Below are 19,542 nucleotides of genomic sequence, written 5' to 3'. Positions count from 1 at the left end.
GCCTTTCCAGCCAGCACGTGCAGCGACTGGCGCAGCCGCAGAAGGAGCCGCGAGGGGAGGAGCCGCGAGACGAACCGGACTTCCGCGATGCGCGCGCCTCGACATCCGGGCACTTCTCAGTGGCCCCTCTCTTCAGGCAGGCATTGCAGGAAGCGGAAGTGGACATGGGTGTCCCTACTGCCTCTTAGCAACGCCAAGGGTCGGGCTGACCAAAATCAGCTGACTGCGGCCGGCGGGGAGGAGGCGCGGAGCTGCTGGTACGGTCGCGATTGGCCCGGCTGCGGACCCGAGCCCTACAGCCTGCGTCAGAATGTCGGGCAAGGACCGGATTGAGATCTTTCCCTCGCGAATGTAAGTTAAAGGAATTGGGACGACGAGCGGCGGTCATAGGTTCTGAAACTGCAATCTGCTCGGAACGCGATTCCTCCATGCCCAGGGGCTCCCGTGTTTGCCTGGGCCGCTCGGGGGGTTCCCGGGGCGAGGCTTCCGCAGCGCCCCTCGTTTGATTCCTTCCGAGAGAATCCGACTGGACCCTGCAGCCCCTGGCCGCCTTGCCCTGCTTCGTCGCGTCATTCATTCCTCCGAGGGGGCACTCGTGGGGCCGCGCGCTGCGTGTATTGACGTCACGGGAACGTCGCCATCTCTGTCTCGGGGATGCCCCCCGTACAGTGGTGACAACGTAAAGCAAAGGCGCTCTTTTTTTTTTTTTTGGATAACTGCTCCGAGAGGCTTGCCTTGATGATGGGAGCATATAGGCTCCTAAGCCAGAGTGGGTATTGAATAAGTCGCTCCAGAGTTGGATCCAATCTTGGATCCCCTTATTCATGTCCCAAGATCAAGTGTGCATAAACTGGGGACAGCGGAGATTGTTGTTATTTTTGCTGCCCTCCTACGTCCTCCTTTTAGTATCGGTTTGCGTGTGTGTGGGTCTCTGGCCATTGCAGAGAGAACACCAGAAGCTTGTTCCACAGTGTGTGTGTCTGTGTGTGTGGCCAGCTTTATGTGAGTGGCTGGAGGATTGAACCTGGGCAGTCTTTGCAAGCAAGCGCTTTTAGCCATTTGAGCCACCCGCGGGATCCCTCTTCCTCTTTTTATTTACATTTGTTAGTGAATGAAAAAAAAAATCAGTTTTGACTCTGACATTTACACCTTTTCTTGTGGCCCCGTTTTGGGGGAGGTATTGTGTTTTCCTTCATCCTTTCCTTTTCCTCCTAGAATCTGAAGTCGCTTAAAACAGGTTATATTCAAATTCCTGGTCCAGATGTCTGTCTCTGCCAGGTGTGTGTAGCTTTGAATGAAAAAGGTATAAAAGGTTTTTATCTTTTTTTAAAAAAAATACTTTTTACTCCACTGACTTTCTAATGGCAAGTAGGAAACAAGCTAGTTTTGAAGACAAGCAATGCCTGTGAAATAGATAAGGATCGAGACTAGCCTGGGGTAATTGCTAAACTCCTACCACATAATAGCTCCATCTAAATCTGGCTAATGGGCTGGAGAGATGGCTTAGCGGTTAAGCACTTGCCTGTGAAGCATAAGGACCCCGGTTCGAGGCTCGATTCCCCAGGACCCACGTTAGCCAGATGCACAAGGGGGCGCACGTGTCTGGAGTTCGTTTGCAGTGGCTGGAGGCCCTGGCTTGCCCATTCTCTCTCTCTTTCTTTCTCTACCTGCCTTTTCCTCTCTCTGTCACTCTCAAATAAATAAATAAAAATGAACAAATTTTTTTTAAGTCTCGTTAATGAGACACCACATTCCAACATGGCTTCTAGAAGTATAAAGCTGTGTTCTTAGGATGTTCCTAGGATGTCTGTAGCTTTCCAGTAAAATGCCATAGAGTAAAATGCTCAGTGACTAGAGCTCTTGCCTAGCATGTGCAAGGCCCTTGGGTTTAATCCTTAGTTCTGTGGAAATAAATAAAAGGAAAATGCCTGCCTGAAAAAACTCAAAGGTGTCAGGAGAATTAAATATTTGTTCTAGTCAACACCCAATTGACAGATCATTGACAGTCTTTCAGTATTTACTTAAAAGGGCTTTCTTTACAACTGCGAATATGTATCTTGTATAACTCATAAGTGCCTCAAGGATGTGAGAACTTTTCTTTAAAATGTAGGCATGAGGAAGGGTAGAGTCTCTGTCTCCCAGGCTCTGTGGGAGGATAAAATCCCAACTTTTATAATTGTCAGCTAGCAGACATACCTGACCTAACCACATGAACACTGAGCAGCACTTTCTAAATTTTCACTCCTCAGGCTCTGCTCGAGTCCTGCTCCCTCATTCTCTTTACAGTGTCCCGTTGTCTCTGTAGGCCTTGAGCAGAATTCAGGACTTTCTGTCAGTCGTCACTGCATAAAATCTTTTTCCATAATTATTAAAAATAATTTAAAATTTTTTAAATTCTATTTTAGAGAGACCGAGTAAGAGATAGAAAGAATTGGCACCCCAGGGCCTCAGCCACTACAATCAAACTCCAGGTGTATGCATCACTTTGGACATTTGGCTTTATGTGGGTACTGGGGAATTGAACTTGGGTCCTTAGGCTTTGCAAGCAAATACTTTAACTGCTGAGTCATCTCTCCAGCCCTGTTTGCCCAGTTTTAATTAATGTCTGGTTGCATTAACTAGTGGTGAGGACATTAATACGTTTTTGCTTCTACTTTGGAAATTTAAATTTGAGATTATGAGCAGGGGCATAGTGGCGCATGCACGAGGGAGGCATGAGTTCAAGGCCACCCAGAAACTATTCCAGGTCAGCCTGAGACCTTAACCTTTTTTTTTTTTCCAAAACAGATTATTTATTTATTTGACAGAGAAAGAGGGGAAGAGAGAGAGAGAAAAAAATGGGTGCGCCAGGGCCTCCAGCCACTGCAAATGAACTCTAGACGTGTGTACCCCCTTGTGCATCTGGCTAACGTAGGTCCTGGGGAATCGAACCTGGGTCCTTTGGCTTTGCAGGCAAGCGCCTTAACCACTACACCATCCCTCCAGCCCAAGACCTTAACCTTGGGGGAGAGGGGAAATTGAGATTACAACTCAAAATAGGCTTCTTCAGGCTTAGACAAGAAAAATGATAGGTTTATTAAAGGTGAAAACTGTTTGAGAGCACTTAGCTTGCTGATTGAGAGGAAAATCAGGTGCAGGAAGTAAATATTTTCCTCAAAGCTTGACAGCAGGTTCTTTGTCATAGTCATGTGTTTTTGATTCAGCTGGGAACAAAGTCGTTGTTCTAGCTGAAGGTCATAATTCTTTTTTCTTTGATAGGGCCGAGCAGCTTTTAAAAGCAGTGAGCTAGAAAATGCAGTACTGACTTCGGTCTCACCTGCCGTACACTTCATGATACTGTCCTATAAAATGTTGTTTGCAGGGCTGGGCAGATGGCTTAGGGGTTAAAGGCTCTTGCTTGCAAAGCCTCCTAGCCTGGGTTGATTCCCTGTTACCCACATGAAGCCAGATGCATAATGTGGTACATGTGCCTTGAGTTCATTTGCAGTGGCAAGAGGCCCTGACATGCTTCCCGCAACCCAAATAAATAAATACTTGAAATGTTTTCATTTACTTACCACCAGAGAAAACAAATTTCAAGTAGAAACAAAAGAGGCACAAGAGATTTGGAGTCCACAGAAGTCAGGCAGATCAAGGTTTCTGGAAGTGCTTTGGCACGTCACTCTTTATCATGTTGTGATTCTTCTGCCACTGCCTCTCAAATGCTGGGATACGGGTGGGCACCACCCCATGCCTAGCTCAAGTCCCTCAACGTGGTAAATTTAGCTTTATTATCACCCGGGTATGGTGGTGCCCACCTTTAATCCCAGTACTCGGGAGGCACAGGTAGGAGGATTGCTGTGAGTTTGAGGCCAGCCTGAGACTCCATAGTGAATTCCAGGTCAACCTGGACCAGAGTGAGACCCTGTCTTGAAAAAACAAAACAAAACAAAACAAAAAGCTTTATTTATTAATCAATTTATCCATATGCTGTAAGCTTGTTGGAATCTACAGTACTAACTAAGGTTTCCCCTAAATTTTATCCACCTCTTGGAGCCCTAATTGTGATATTTAGTGTCAATAATGCAGAATGTTAAATGTACACATTGGAGTGGATTGCTCTTGTTTGGGGTGGAAATGGAACCAGCTTCAATAGATTATATCTCTGGTGTGACTGGGTCCATGCAGAGTCAGCAATGGCCTTCCAAAGTGTGAACTTGACATTGTGCATGGGAGGCCGTGTGGTATGTGGTTGGGGTATAGTGGTTCTGGGTCTGAGTCTTGGGTGGGTCACTGGAGTCAGAAATCTGGTTTAAATTTCTGCCCTTTTTTTCTTCACTAGGAAAGTCATTTTACTTTTCCAAGCCTCCTTTTTGTAATCTTGAATGTTTAAAGTTTCTTCCACCTATAGAATTAGAATCTGAGCTACCTCAATCTTATGAGAAGATTTCAATATATGTGATACATTAGTGAAAACCAAAAGGCTCACTAATACATGTGGCATTGCAGTTGATTATACACCAGCAAATGAAATATCCACCAAACCAAAAGCTCTGTGCCTAAGTTATACACTGTGCTGTTGAGAAATTACGTTCTTCAAACACTTTTAAATTAAATTTTATTTGGCAATGAAAATAGAAATGTCAGTTTCTTCTGGTGTTTATTTAACTTTGGTATTGGGGTGCCTGGGTGTGGGGGTGAAGTAGGGAAATAAAATTGTAAGTTTAACTGGTCACTTCTTAGAAGTCTTATAATGTTATATATACCACAGGTCTCATACATACTTTTGTTTTGTAGCTCAGACTGACCTGGAATTCACTATGTAGTCTCAGGGTGATCTCGAACTAACAGCAGTCTTCCTACCTCTGCCTCCCAAGTGCTGGGATTAAAGGCATGTGCCACCACGCCTGGCTATACATATAATTTGTTACCTAAAGTCACTTATAAATTAATACATTTACTAATACTAGTGTCTTGACTGATGACCATGAAGCACTTCAATGCCATACTGGTAATAGAAAATATAATGAGTGGTTATGGAATAAAATACAAGAAATCTAGCAGTCAAAAAGTAAGTTCCTATCTTTTATTTATTAGAGAGAAAGAGATAGAGAGGGAGAGGATGGACACACCAGGGCCCCCAGCCACTACAAATGAACTCCAGACGCATGCGCCCCCTTGTGAGTCCTGGAGAATCGAACTGAGATCCTTTGGCTTTACAGGCACGTATCTTAAACTGCTAAGCCATCTCTCCAGCCTGTAAGTTCCTATTTTTTACTCAGCCCTATTTCCCAATTCAGTGACTCTTTTGTACAGCTATTCTGTGCCTCTGTATACACTCCTTTTGTCTTCTTCATGTAAATAAGACAGCATATAAAAGTGCTACAGAGCTGGGTGTGGTGGCGAATGCCTTTAATCCCAGCACTCAGGAGAAAGAGGTAGGAGGATCACCATGAGTTCGAGGCTACCCTGAGACTCATAGTGAATTCCAGATCAGCCTGGGCTAGAGTGAGACTCTGCCTGGTAAAACAAAAGACAAACAAACAGAGAAAAAACTGTTGCAGAGGTGTTTGTGTCTGTTGAACAGTGACAATAAACATATATTTTTGTTTACGTTATAGGGCACAGACCATCATGAAGGCTCGTTTAAAAGGAGCACAGACAGGTCGAAACCTCCTGAAGAAAAAATCTGATGCCTTAACTCTTCGATTTCGACAGATCCTAAAGAAGATAATAGAGGTAGGATAAATTCTGCTCAGAGCAGTATTTATTGAACAAATATCTAAGGAGAAAAGTTTGTTTTTTGGTTCCTTCCTTGCCCCCTCCTCTGTCCTCATACCCTGTGTTTCTTGATGGCACAGGAGATTAAACCTAGGGCCTCATGTGTACTTAGTACACTCCAAACCCACGCTCCCTAGTTTTTCTCTGTATTATTTAAATTATTTTTTTCTTCTTTCAAAAACAAATATCCCCAAAAATGTAGTACTAAAGAAATGCTAGCATTTAAACATAAGGATTTAAATTTCACATAGTTCATTAAATAAAATCCATGTTCCTGCCACTTGATCTGATCTAGACCATGTCTGCCTCTTTAACCTCATATGGAACACCCTTGCTAAATCCTTTTCTGGGGCCTTTCTTCTGCCTAAAATGCTCTTTCTGCAAACCGTTTTTTCCTTTTGAGGCAGGGTCTCACTTTAGCCCAGGCTTTTTTTTTTTTTTTTTTTTTTTAAGAGACTGAGAGACTTTAATATTCAGAAAAGGAAAGGAATGAAATTATTAAGCGCTTCTACCCATGAGAAAACAGGAAGTACCCCACCTCAATGTGATTCTTCTACCTTAACCTCCCAGTGCTGGATTAAAGTAAAGCCACCATGATCAGCTATTACTTTTTTTTTGAGATAGAACTCTCTGTAGCTCAGGTTGACCTTGGACTTACTGCAGTCCTCCTGCTCCAGCCTCTCAAGGGCTTGGATTGCAAGCATAAGCTCATGCTTGACTCTCCAGAACTTGTTTTGATTGGCTGTTCTGGCCATTGAGTTCCGAGAGGCCATTGCTGAGCAACCAATCTGAAGTGACCACCATTTTTACTTTTGCTTATCTTACTTTTTAAAAATATAGCATGTACTACTGCATGATAGTGTCCTCCACTAGAGAATATAAGTTCAGAAAACAGGGACTTTGTCCTTTTAGCACTACATTTCTAGTGCCCAAAGTAGTGTGAGCACATAGTAGATTCTAATTCAGTACTTTCTTGGGGTAAATTGTGTGTTTATATAGAATTTAAAAACTGGTTGTGGTGGCACATGGCTTTAATCCCAGCACTTGAGAGGCAGAGGTAGGAGGATTGCTGTGAGTTCAATGCCAGCCTGGGACTACAGAGTGAATTCTGGGCAAAAGTGAGATCCTACCTCAAAAAGCAAAACAAAAACAAAAATAAACTATAAAAATTGAAGTTTCTTTGCTATATCTCTTCTTTCCCCCAACAAGTAATTACATCCCTTATTTCCTGTTTTTAATTTTTCTTTTCTCTTTTTTTTTTGAGGTTGGGTCTCTTTCCAGCCCAGACTGGCCTGTAGTCCCAGGGTGGCCTTGAATTCACATCAATTCTGAGTGCTGGGATTAAAGCGTGTGCCACCATGCCCAGCCCATCTCTCATTTCCTGAATCTATTCCTGACACTTTGGTTTGTGGGCCTTTTAGTTCTGCCCATCCACTTTGTACAGATGCTGAAAGTATTGTGACTATAAAGTATATGCTGTAAGTATATACCTCCACATGAATTTGTAAAATAATAAACATGTAGTGGTTATATACATACATAAAATTCTAGGGCTAGAGAGATGGTTCAGTACTTAAGGCACTTGCCTATGAAGCCTAAAGACCCTGGTTTGATTCCCCAGTGCCCACGTAAGCCAGATGCACAAGGTGGCACATATGTCTGGATGTCCTGGTGCCCCATTCTGTCTGCCTCCCCCCCCCCAATAAACAAATAAAGAAATAAAATATTTAAAATTCAGTAACATTTTCTATCCTGTTCTTTCCCTTATCCCATGGAACTGCATGGCCAGCTTATTTTTCTTTCATTTATTTTATTTTTATTTATCTATTTATTTGACAGAGAAAGAGGGAGAGAAAGTGAGGGAATGGGCACTGCAAGGCCTTAACCACTTAGCCATCTCTCCAGCCCTTTCTAAAAGAATTTCTTTTGTTTTGCTTTTGAGGTAGAGTTTCACTCTAGTCCAGGTTGACCTGGAATTCACTATGTAGTCTCAAGGTAGACTCGAACTCATGGTGATCCTTCTACCTCTGCCTCCTGAGTGCTGGGATTAAAGGCATGCACCACCATACCTGGCTAAAATAATTTTTTTAATTTAAACTTTTAAAAATTTATTTATTTGCAGTCAGAGAAGAGAGACGGAATGATAGAATGGCCATGCCAGGGCCTCCAGCTGCTGCAAACAAACTGCATCACTTTTGTCCATCTGGCTCTATTTAGGTACTGGGAAATCAAACTTGGATCCTTAGGTTTTGTAGGCAAGCACCTTAACTGCTAAGCGATCTCTTGGGCCCTCTACAAAAAAGTTCTGTCTATTTATGTATTTGCAAGCAGAGAGAGACAGAAAGAAGATAGATGGATGGATGGATAGATAGATAGATAGATAGGAAGAGAGAATGAGGGTCTGGAGAGAGAGCTTAGCAGCTAAGGCACTTGCCTGCAAAGTCTAAGAACCCGTGTTCAAGCTGTCTTTAGATCCCACGTAAGCCAGAAGCACAAAGGTGAGGCAAATGCAAGGTCGCACATGCTCACTAGGTGGTACAAGCATCTGGACTTTGATTGCAGTGGTTGAGGCCCTGGCCTGCTAATTCTCTTCCCCTTTCTCTCTCTCCCTGAATGGTTTTTTAAATTGTACTAAAAATCTCACAGACCTGGGCTTGTTTCTGAATTCTCTGTTGTTTCTTTAAAATAAAAAAAAAAAAAACTACTTACTTGTGAGCAGAGAGAGCATATGAGTGAGTGGGTATGAGTCTGCCAGGGCTTCTTGCTGCAGCAAACTCCAGACATATGTCCATTTTGTGTATCTGGCTTTATGTGTGTACTGGGGAATCAAACCTGGACAGGCAGGCTTTATAAGCAAGTACTTTTAATGACTGAGTCTTCTCCCCAGCCCTAGCCCCTGTGTTTTGTTTTTTACATGTTCCATACCAGATAAATTTCACTATTTTAGCAGATGCTCAATATTTGGTTACCTGTTTACTTGACTCAGTTTTTTATTATCTTTCAAAAAAAAAAAAATTATTAGGCCGCCTGTGGTGGTGCATGCCTTTAGTTCCAGCACTGGGGAGGCAGAGGTAGGAGGATTGCTCAAAGTTTGAGGCCACTCTAAGACTACATAGTGAATTCCAGGTCAGCCTGGGCTAGGTAGAGTGAGGCCTCGAAAAACCAAAAATACATGTATATATATTCTCAGGCATTAACATTTTCTAGCTGTACTTTCAAGTCAGAACGCATTAGGATTTTATTTATTTAGTTTTGCAAGCACAGACATAGGTACAGAGTGAGTGAGTGTAGGAGCATACCAGTGCCTCCAGCCACTGCAAGCAAACTCCAAATGCATGTGCCACTCTGTGCATTTGGGTTTATGTGGTACTTGGGACTCGAACCTGGGTCATTAGGCTTTTCAGGCAAGCACCTTAAGTGGCAAGCCATCTCTTTTAGCCTATATTAGGGATTTTTTTTTTTTTTTTTTCTGCTGTTGTTTTTTGGGTTTTTGGAGGTAGGGTCTCACTTGAGCTCAGGCTGACTTGGAATTCACTCTGTAGTCTCAGGGTGGCCTCCAACTCATGGTGATCCTCCTACCTCTGCCTCCCAAGTGCTGGGATTAAAGGTATGTGCTACCTCACCTGGCCTTACATTAGGATTTTAATTCTAACTGCAATGAATTTAAGTTAAGCAGATCAGTATGTACTCATTTAAAAATTACAAAAGTCTCTTAGATTCATTTATTTTTATTTTTGTATTCATTTTTTTGGTTTTTCAAGGTAAGGTCTCAACTCTAGCCCAGGCTGAGTTGAAATTTACTTTGTAGTCTCAAGGTGGCCTTGAACTCATGGAGATCTTCCTACCTTTGCCTCCCAAGTGCTAGGATTAAAAGTGTATGCCACCATGCCCAGCTACATTTTTCTATTTTTTTTCCAAATTATTTTTTATTAACAACTTCCATGATTGTAAACAATATCCCATAGTAATGCCCTCCTTGCCCCCACTTTCCCCTTTGAAACTCCATTCTCCATCATATCCCCTCCCCCTCTCAATCAGTCTCTCTTTTATTTTGATGTCATGATCTTTTTTCCTCCTATTATGATGGTCTTGTGTAGGTAGTGTCAGGCACTGTGAGGTCATGGATATCCAGGCCATTTTGTGTCTGGGGGAAGCATGTTGTAAGGAGTCCTACCCTTCCTTTGGCTTTTACATTCTTTCGGCCACCTCTTCTGACTTTTATTTTTTAACACATTTATTATGTTTTTTTTTTTCCTTCCTCTTTTTTTTTTTTTTTTTTTGAGGCAGGGTTTCATTCTAGCTCAGGCTGACCTGGAACTTACTCTTGCAACCCAAAGCTGGCCCTGAACTCTCAATTTCCTACCTCAGCCTCCATAGTGCTTGGATTAAAGGCACGCACCACCCTGCAAAATTATAGCTTCGTAACATTGTTGATGTCCATAACCAAAAACCATTCAAAATTTGAATGTTTTGTCATTATTAAACTGACATTTAATCCTGATACTTCACATCTAGCATAAAATATTGAAAGTTATTAAAGAAACTTAATTGTGATATATTTCTCTATAAAAATTTGGTTGAATCTGATGTTAGTTTATACTTGTCCAGACTAAAATGTTGATGGGTGAAGTGATGAGAGAAGCTGCCTTTTCACTGGCAGAGGCCAAGTTCACAGCAGGAGACTTCAGGTAAGAAGACTGAACAGGATGTTAAAAAATAACAAGGTTCTTTCATTTTATTAAAAACCATTTTAATTTTAAAATACATAAACATTAAAGACAACGGATTTATAATAAGGGAAAACACTTGGAACACTAATGCCTTAATACCACTATCCATTGCCTTCCACATGTGTTTTTACATAGTTGGAAGGAAGGACAGTATCCTTGATTTTTTTTGGGGGGGGGTTTGTAGTAGGGTCTCGCTCTAATCTAGCCCAGGCTGACCTGGAATTCACTATATAGTCTCAGGGTGGCCTCGAACTCAAAGCAATCCACCCTACCTCTGCCTCCTGAGTGCTGGGATTAAAGGGTGTGTGCCACCACACCCAGCTATCCTTGATTTTTTACCTTTTGCCTTTTCTTCCCATGGTAGCACTATAGGGTACATTAACATTTTCTCCTAGGATACTTTATCTATTTTTTTTTTTTTTTTTCTGAGGTAGGATCTCACTCTAGTTCAGGCTAACCTGGAATTCACTATGTAGTGTTAGGGTAGCCTTGAACTCAATTTGATTCTCCTACTTCTGCCTCCCAAATGCTGGGATTAAAGGCATGTACCACCACGCCCAGCTAGGATACATTTTTGAGAATGAATCCATTATTTAAAAGTCAGGAGCTTTATGCTTACATCATAAGAGTACATGCTATGCAAAGCATACACAATGGTTTGCAAATGGGCTATGCTGACCTGTTACTCTAGTCACATTCTAACCCTGTGAGCTAAGTAAAGATTGTTATTCTCTATTTGAGTGAAAAGCCTCCTGGAAGTTACATAGTTAGGAACAGGGGTTGTTCAGGCTTCCTTATTATAGGAGCTTCCCCACCTCTGGAGGCCCAACAGCCTTCAGGCCATGAGGCCAGCTGCAGTGAAGACTTTACAGTTTGCCAGTGCTGTTGATTGTGGGTGCTTTGACTTGTCCTGTAGAGAGGGGAATTAGTGTATGTTTTAGGGTAGTTAAGGAGAAAGCACTTTATTCTTTGATAACAGATGGGGAGCTGGATGAATAAGAGGAAATTAGGATAAAGGATTATGAACACCATCTTAACCAGCTGAACAGCAAACCTAGAAGGTTCTCTCCAAATTTAATATAATAAGAACCCCTGAAGTCATATTCCCACGTTGACTGAAAACACAAGCAATCCACAAATTTGAAAACCACTCTGCTTTCTATGGCTGACGGTTTAGCTGTTCTGAGCTCTCTGAGGCCCTCCTCTGGCAGCAGTGATTTTTTTTTTTTTTTTCCTGGAACAAAGGACCATTAACCACAACATAGCTGTGGCATCTCACTCTTGGTTTCATTTAAACTATCCAATAGGTCCCAATAGAGGTTTTTTTTTTTTTTTGTGCAAGGAGATATAGGATGGGCATACATGGGCCTCTAGTCACTGCAAATGAATTCCAGATGTATGTGCCACTTTGTGCATCTGGCTTTACATAGGTACTAGGGAATTGAACCCAGGTTGTTAGGCTTTGCAGGCAAGCACTGTAGCTGCTGAGCCATCTCTCTCCAGCCCTATTTGTTTATTTATTTTTAATATATTTACTTATTTATTTGACAGAGAAAGAGGGAGATAGAGAGAATGGGCACGCCAGGCCTCTAGCCACTGCAAATGAACTCCAAATGTATACGCCTCCTTGTGCATCTGGCTAACGTGGGTCCTGGGGAGTCAAGCCTGGGTCCCTTGGCTTTCAGGCAAATGTCTTAACCACTAAGCCATCCCTCTAGCCCCCTATCTTATTTCTTTTAAAAAGTAAGTAAGGTTTTTTGTTTTCTTTCTCCTTGCAGCACCACGGTTATCCAAAATGTAAATAAAGCCCAAGTGAAGATTCGAGCAAAGAAAGATAATGTAGCAGGTAAATTTCAACCCTCACAAAATCCTTGCTGAAAAAAAAAAAAAAGTGGTATTTTAAAATTAGTCACTTTACTGACAACGTCTTGATGTTCTAGTGTAACAGTCACATTCTCACTACTGGGACAAAATACCTGACCAGAAGCAGCTTATGGGAGGAAAGGGTGTATTTCGAGCTTACAATTTCAAGAGGAAGTTTGATCATGAACCCGCTCACAGTGTTACACATCTACAGGAGAGAACAGCAAGAGCGAGCGGGCTATCAACATCCAGTGGGTTAGGTTGATGACCAACCCCAGGGTCCACCCCAGCAGCACCTCCTCTAGCAAGGCTCCACAAGCTGAGGACTAAGGAGTAAGCATAAACACAGACACTTGAGGCTGGGGAACACTTACATCCAGTTTCTCCTACTTAGAATAACTTCATGGATGGTAAAACCATTACCAGCCAGGTGCTTACTATTCAAGAGAGTTTGACTTCTGAGTAGAAGTGAGCACTTGAGAAACCAAGTTCTTAAATTCATTAATTGAAACTGGTTACAATTCCAGAGTTAATCTCTTGACTTCAGAGGAACAGTGATTAAAGCACAATATTTGGCCAGGTGTGGTGTTGCGTGTGTGCAGCTCCAGCACATGGGAGCCTGAAGCAGGAGATTGTGAGTTCAAAGTTCAAGACCAGCCTGGACTATTAGGATGTTTCAGAATAGTCAGATCCCAGCTCAATAAAATCCACCCCCCCCCCAGAGTATTTCAAGCCAAGCTTGTGAATCTTAATGTGCATCTTTATTATCTTCGTGAACAGGTGTTACTTTGCCAGTATTTGAACATTACCATGAAGGAACTGACAGTAAGTGTGAATGTCTTAAGATACTTTTTTTTTCAAGTATTTCATTTTATTTTATTTGGGTGGGGGGAGAGAGAATGAATCAATGCACCAGGGCCTCCAGCCACTGCAAATGAACTCTAGACACGTGCCACCTTGTGCATCTGGTTTAGGTGAGTACTGGGGAATTTAACCTGGGTCCTTAGGCTTTGCAGGCAAGCACCTTAACCATGAAGCCATCTCTCCAGACCAAGATACTTAAATGTAGAAATATGTTGGTAATAGTTATTTACCATTTTATTCTTTTTATCAAAGTAGTTATTTTTACATAGGTTATAATCTTATATTCCCTCTTGCTGGCCCTCCTCAGTAAGTAGCCTTGGAGGGTATGTTAGCAGTTTGTTTTAGAGTTGAGTTCTCTGGACCTTCTGTATTTCTGTTATAATGTGTGTTGATTCTATTTGCCATTTTTAAAAGTGAAGTTTCTTTTTTTACTATAAATTCACTAATTAGACTTCTGTGTTATCTTTGGCTTAAACTATACACAGGATGCAGTATTTATAATTTTCAGTTTGTGTCTATTTAATTTTTTTGTTTATTTTTATTTATTTTTATTTATTATTTGAGAGCAACAGAGAGAGCAAGAGGCAGTTAGAGAGAGAATGGGGGTGCCAGGGCCTTCAGCCAATGCAAAAGAACTCCAGACATGTGTGCCCCCTTGTGCATCTGGCTAACGTGGGTCCTGGGGAATTGAGCCTCAAACTGGGGTCCTTAGGCTTCACAGGCAAGCGCTTAACCGCTAAGCCATCTCTCCATCCCCAGTTGGTGTCTATTTTTTATAATAAGATTTTAATATTTTTATTTGAGAGAGAGAGTGGGTGTGTCAGGGTCTCTTTCCACTGCAAATGAACTCCAGACACATGTACCACTTTGCATCTGGCTTTACATGGTTACTGGGGAACCCATCACAGGCTGGCAAGCTTTGCAAGCAAGTGCCCTTAACTACTGAGCCATCACTCTAGCCTGAGTTTGTGTCTTTTTTTTTTTCCCCTATCTCCCCCCCCCCACCCCCAAGGTAGGGTCTCACTAACCCAGGCTCACCTGGAATTCAGTATGTAGTCTCAGGGTGGCCTCAAACTCACAGCAATCCTCTTACCTCTGCCTCCTGAGTGCTGCGATTAAAAGCCTGTGCCACCTCACCCAGCTGAGTTTGTGTCTTTTTTTTTTTTAATTAATTTGAGAGAGGCAGAGAGATAAAGGGGGAACAGAGAGAGAGAGAATGGGGGCTTTAGTCACTGCAAACAACTCCAGAGGCATGCACTACCTTGTGCTTCTGGCTTATGTGGGTACTGGGGAAATGAACTCATGTCCTTATGCTTTTCAAGCAAGTGCCTTAACCACTAAACCATCTCTCCATCCATGAATTTGTGTCTTTTTAAAGTAGGAAATTTACATTCTATGATACAATCTGAATGCATACTTTTTGTTGTTTTCAAGGTAGGGTCTTGCTGGAATTCACTATGTTGTCTCAGGATGGCCTCAAACTCACAGCAATCCTCTTACCTCTGTTTTCTGAGTGCTGGGATTAAAGGCATGTGCCACCCCATCTGGCTTGAATGCAGATTTTTGTACAATAAATTATACAAAAAAATTCTGTGATACAATCTGAATTACATTTTTTTTTCTTCTTCTAGGTAGGGTCACTCTCTAGCTCAGGCTCACCTGGAATTCACTATGTAGTCTCAGGGTAGCCTTAAACTCATGGTAATCCTACCTCTGCCTCCAGAATACTGGGATTAAAAGCTTGTGCCACCACGCCTGGCTGAATTACAGATTTTTATAGCCCATTTCTGGTGTTTTTGTAATTCTCACCCACTGCACTCATTTGCCAGTAAGCGTTGAGAATAATATTAATTCAGTCTTTTCAGAGTAAAGTAAGTAACTTTTTTCCATGTAGTAATATTCTTTTGTGGGCTGGAGAGAGAGCTCAGTGGTTAAGGTGCTTAGCAAGAAATAACTGCTAATGGAAAGCTTCATTGCACTAACAGCATCATGCAACATAGTTTCCATATGGGTACATTAGCTAATCCAGCAAGCAAGAGAAGTTTCTGGAGAGGTTTTTCTAGCATGTGTTGGGCCTTAGATTCTATCCCCAGTAACTGAGGGAGGGGTGGAGAGAAGAGGAGGGAGAGGGAAAGGAAAGGAGTGAAGGGAAGGGGAAGAGGGGAAGAAAATTTCTAGTTATAATTTCACTAGTATCCTTGTGAAAAACTTTAATAATGTTGTAGAATGCTGTCATTTCAGCCTAAATCATTTTAATAGCAGCAACTGTGATTACCTACAATAAGCCCTCAGTAAGATTAGCTTGTTGACACTACCTGACAGGAGGCTGAGAGTCACGAGACCCTCACTTGAGATGCTAGTCACACCTTTGTGTGCCCACTTCACGGTTGTATGTAATTCTGTCTCCACTGCCCGTGGTCTCAGGAGATGCTCAGCGTGGAAGTTTAATTGAAGAGGGGTACATTCTTATCTATGCAGTTATGTGGAAGTTGTCATCCACACTGGAGTGAAGTTTTTTGGTGATGAAACTGTTTTTTGGTCACCAGTGCACCTATAAATAACTTTTCACCCATGTTTCTATAAGTAAGCCCAACAAACTGGTTGGTCCATCAAGCCAGACGAGTAAAATCTTGGTCTGTTGTGGTGCCCTATGTGGTATGTAAGTGTCTATTCACATCTGCCAAGGAAAAGTTAATGTAGCAAGTGGCATGCTCCTACAGAGTCTGGGAGGAAGCGGTCACTAAGTGTTTGGTGTTTGCATTTAACAGGTTAATGAATTTGTCTCTCCATGTTTGATATTTTTTGAATTGTCACCCTTTTGGGAATTTCATGGGGGATTATTCCTAATCACAAATGTTGTCTGACTGGTTCTTTCAGGCTATGAACTGACTGGTTTAGCCAGAGGTGGGGAACAGTTGGCTAAACTAAAGAGGAACTATGCCAAGGCAGTGGAACTACTGGTGGAGCTAGCTTCTCTGCAGGTGAGCAGCCGCGCAGCAGACTCCTGCAGCTAGCCAGGTGGAGGACGTTCCGGGCTTTTGTTGGAGCATTCTGCGTTTTGTATTTGCATCTGTGCCTATGATCCTGTGAGAAACAAGTCTCATGATCTCATGTCTGAGATGGCTTCAACCATAATTGTTCCCAACCTTACTTATTAACACGCTGTTGTGTAGTGGTATGTTTTCACTGTTAGGTGAGAACACCAACAGTCACGCCTACTAGACTTCAATGTGAATATAACTTGGCTTGTGCGCACGAGTCATTTGTTTCCTTAGTGACTAGTAAATATATAGCTAGGTTATTAGTGAGTGATTTGATTTTCTTGTCTGAAGTAAACCAATTATAATAGGATGGAAGTATTGCTAGCTCTGTAGAAATCCCACATGAATTTTCTGTTTTTAAAGTAGGCTGAAAATAAGTTTTTTGGGGTTTCCAAATATTTTCTACAAGTGCAGCAAACAGGGATCTAAGGAAGACTTTGTTGTTAATTTGTATTCTTCTTTTAGACTTCCTTTGTTACACTGGATGAAGCTATCAAGATAACCAACAGGCGTGTAAATGCCATAGAACATGGTGAGTCAAAGCTGCTGTGAAATGCTTTGTTCACTCACTTGTTCCTTCCCACTGTTAGGCAACTGCTCAGACTCATGCACAGGACAAGACTGAAAGGTGAATGAGACTGTCCTGTCCAGAATGTGTAGAGCGTAAGCTGTCAGCAGTACGAAATACGTAAAGAGGAGAGGGATCTACGCGTATGACAGACAGTGCTGAATGATGATAGAATGTTCTGAGTTTCATGCACTGAGGGAACACATGAAGAAATTCTATTCTTCAAAAGCCCAAGTGTTTCCTTTAGTTCCTCCTATTGATGGAACAATTTATTCAAAATAAATATTCAATTTAATATTTGAATATATTCAACACTTAACTTTAATCCCTTTTCTTTAGGCCATTCTTCTTGATTTCCAAAAGTAAATGTCTGGCCTGTTGCATTTTATTTTCTATCTTTTGTTTTATTATTTGAAAAAAAATAACTACATGGATAACATCGGTGAGTCAGGATTATCTATCCATTTATATCTATAGCATATTCCGTGTTGAATCTATTAGGGTGCAGTATGCTTTTTGTATACAGGAAAGGTAATAGGAGGGTATATGCCAAAATATTTATACACTTGATCTTAGCCAAAAGGCCGAGAAGTGATCCAAAATATTTATAATCACTTTTGGGTAGTTGGGTTGTACTTCATTTTTTTGTGTAATTTTCTGTTTTCCATGTTCTTTGCTTCAATTTTTTAGTTCTACAGTAAAAAAAAAAAAAAAGTATTAAACAAATGAAGATTAAACAAATGAAGAAAAGGGATATTGAAGTTCTCACATATATATTTTTTTAACTGTAGTCATCATTCCTCGGATTGAACGTACCCTTGCTTATATCATCACAGAGCTGGACGAGAGAGAGCGAGAAGAGTTCTATAGGTTTGTTGAAATGGGTACTTACTGATCATTTTTTGTTTTTCATATTCTAAAGGCTTAAAGTTTGCTGAGGAACTAGTGGACTTACACTTTTTAGTTATAAGTTACTAAAATTGAAACTTAATGGGAGTATCAAATTCAATTCTAGTTTTTTATGTTTTATTTTTGTTACAAAACCTGAAGAAATTAAATTTTCTTAGAGGCACTGAAAGAGCAGAGAATTCTCCCTTGTATTGCAGGTTAAAGAAGATACAGGAGAAGAAAAAGATTCTTAAGGAAAAATCTGAGAAGGACTTGGAGCAGCGGAAAATAGCTGGAGAGGTGATGGAGCCTGCTAACCTCCTGGCTGAGGAAAAGGATGAGGATCTCCTGTTTGAGTAATCTTTTCTGTTCGGCTTCTTTCAGAACACCCCGGCACTAACTGTTCCAATTCAGTGTGTAGCCTTGTTATGTGTGGCTATTTATTTTTTGGCCTAAGAATTTCACTGGCTGTAAAATTTACCAGCATGCCCTTTGGGGCTACTTTTCCCAAATCATGATTCAGCAGCCATTTGTGACAGGTGAATGAGATTTGTTAAACTTGCCTGTAATTTACAGCATTGACTCTGCAGAAGCATCATATTCCATTTGCAGCAGGTACATGTGATGTTTAGTAAACCTTGTAGGAAATACTCCTTAGGAAACCTCAGTGGTCTCAGGCCAACTGCGGAGCAGCCTTCAATCCTACCCACTTATAATCCTTGGCACTGTTGCTGAACCTGTCATGGACATCCTTGTTACTGTGGCCTTTCTCTTCTCAAGCTTTAGGAAAACTGTCATTTTTTCCCCTTGCATGACAGGTTGCTATCTGTAATGAGATCAGTTCTGACAATTTATATGACTATGTATAAATAGTAAAGTGATTTAAAAAACAAGTCTTTTCTGTTTTCATATTAATTTACTGCCAGCAATGTTAGTTGTGTTCTTATGTTCAGGTCAGTCACCATTTTGCTTTCTGAAGACAGAAGAGCATTTTTCTTTTCGAGGTAGGGTCTCACTCTAGCCCAGGCTGATCTGGAATTCACTTTGTAGTTTCAGGCTGGCCTCAAACTGAGAGTGATCCTCCTGTCTCTGCCTCCCAAGTGCTGGGACTAAAGGCATGTGCCACCATGGCCGGCAAGAGGAGCCTTTTTAATTAAAATGTTTTCCAGTGTATGTGTGTGATGCGTGAGTGTGGACACATTCATGCCCTGGCATGTGTGCGGAGGTTACAGGACAATTTTCAAGGGTTGGTCCACCTTGTTTTTGAGACAGTCTCATTATTTCTCATTCACTGCTGTTTGCCAGCTAGTTGGTCTACAAAAGCTTCCAGGAAATTCTCCTGACTCTGCTTCCCATCTTGCTGGTGTGCAATACAGATGTGAATACAGAAGCCCACCACACTGTCCAGGTTTTACATTGGTACTGGGGTTCTAAACTCGGGTACTTAGGCTTGCAAAGCAAGCACTTTATCCTGTCTGCCTAGCCCCATCTTTATTTTGCAATCCTCTATTTCAATGTTTTTCTAAAAGGTTTAAGACAGCTATAGATAAATGATTGCCAGTGAGCTAAGTGGTCTTCGTAATATTGGGGAATTTTAGGTAAGAATACCTAATTTGGAATAATAGGGAGATTGCTTATCTTTATTTATTTAGTTTTTCAAAGTAGGGTCTCACTTTAGTCCAGGCTGACCTTAAATTTACTATGTAGTCCCAAGCTGGCCTCGGACTCACAGTGATCCTCCTACCTCTGCCTCCTCCTGCTGGCATTGTGTGCCACCACACCCAGCTGCTTGTATTTTATAAGCAATTTGTCTCATTTACAGAGGTGA

The 19,542-nt window shown here is 41.6% G+C and overlaps 1 protein-coding gene across 1 annotated transcript; it reads left to right on the top strand.

Annotated features, from left to right (window-relative positions):
* The first annotated feature begins 121 nt into the window (after positions 1-121).
* Atp6v1d (ATPase H+ transporting V1 subunit D) lies at positions 122-18,607 on the top strand. Its single transcript, XM_004649270.3, has 9 exons — positions 122-351; positions 5,601-5,718; positions 10,369-10,448; positions 12,269-12,336; positions 13,134-13,178; positions 16,095-16,198; positions 16,724-16,790; positions 17,618-17,696; positions 17,933-18,607. The coding sequence occupies exons 1-9, from the start codon at positions 311-313 to the stop codon at positions 18,072-18,074; spliced, it is 744 nt and encodes a 247-aa protein (XP_004649327.1). The 5' UTR covers positions 122-310; the 3' UTR covers positions 18,075-18,607.
* Positions 18,608-19,542: the final 935 nt, after the last annotated feature.

The sequence above is a fragment of the Jaculus jaculus genome, chromosome 7, assembly GCF_020740685.1.
Source record: "Jaculus jaculus isolate mJacJac1 chromosome 7, mJacJac1.mat.Y.cur, whole genome shotgun sequence".
Classification (NCBI taxonomy): domain Eukaryota; kingdom Metazoa; phylum Chordata; class Mammalia; order Rodentia; family Dipodidae; genus Jaculus; species Jaculus jaculus.
Note: the sequence above shows the minus strand (reverse complement) of the source record. Positions and strands in the feature narration are given on the sequence as shown.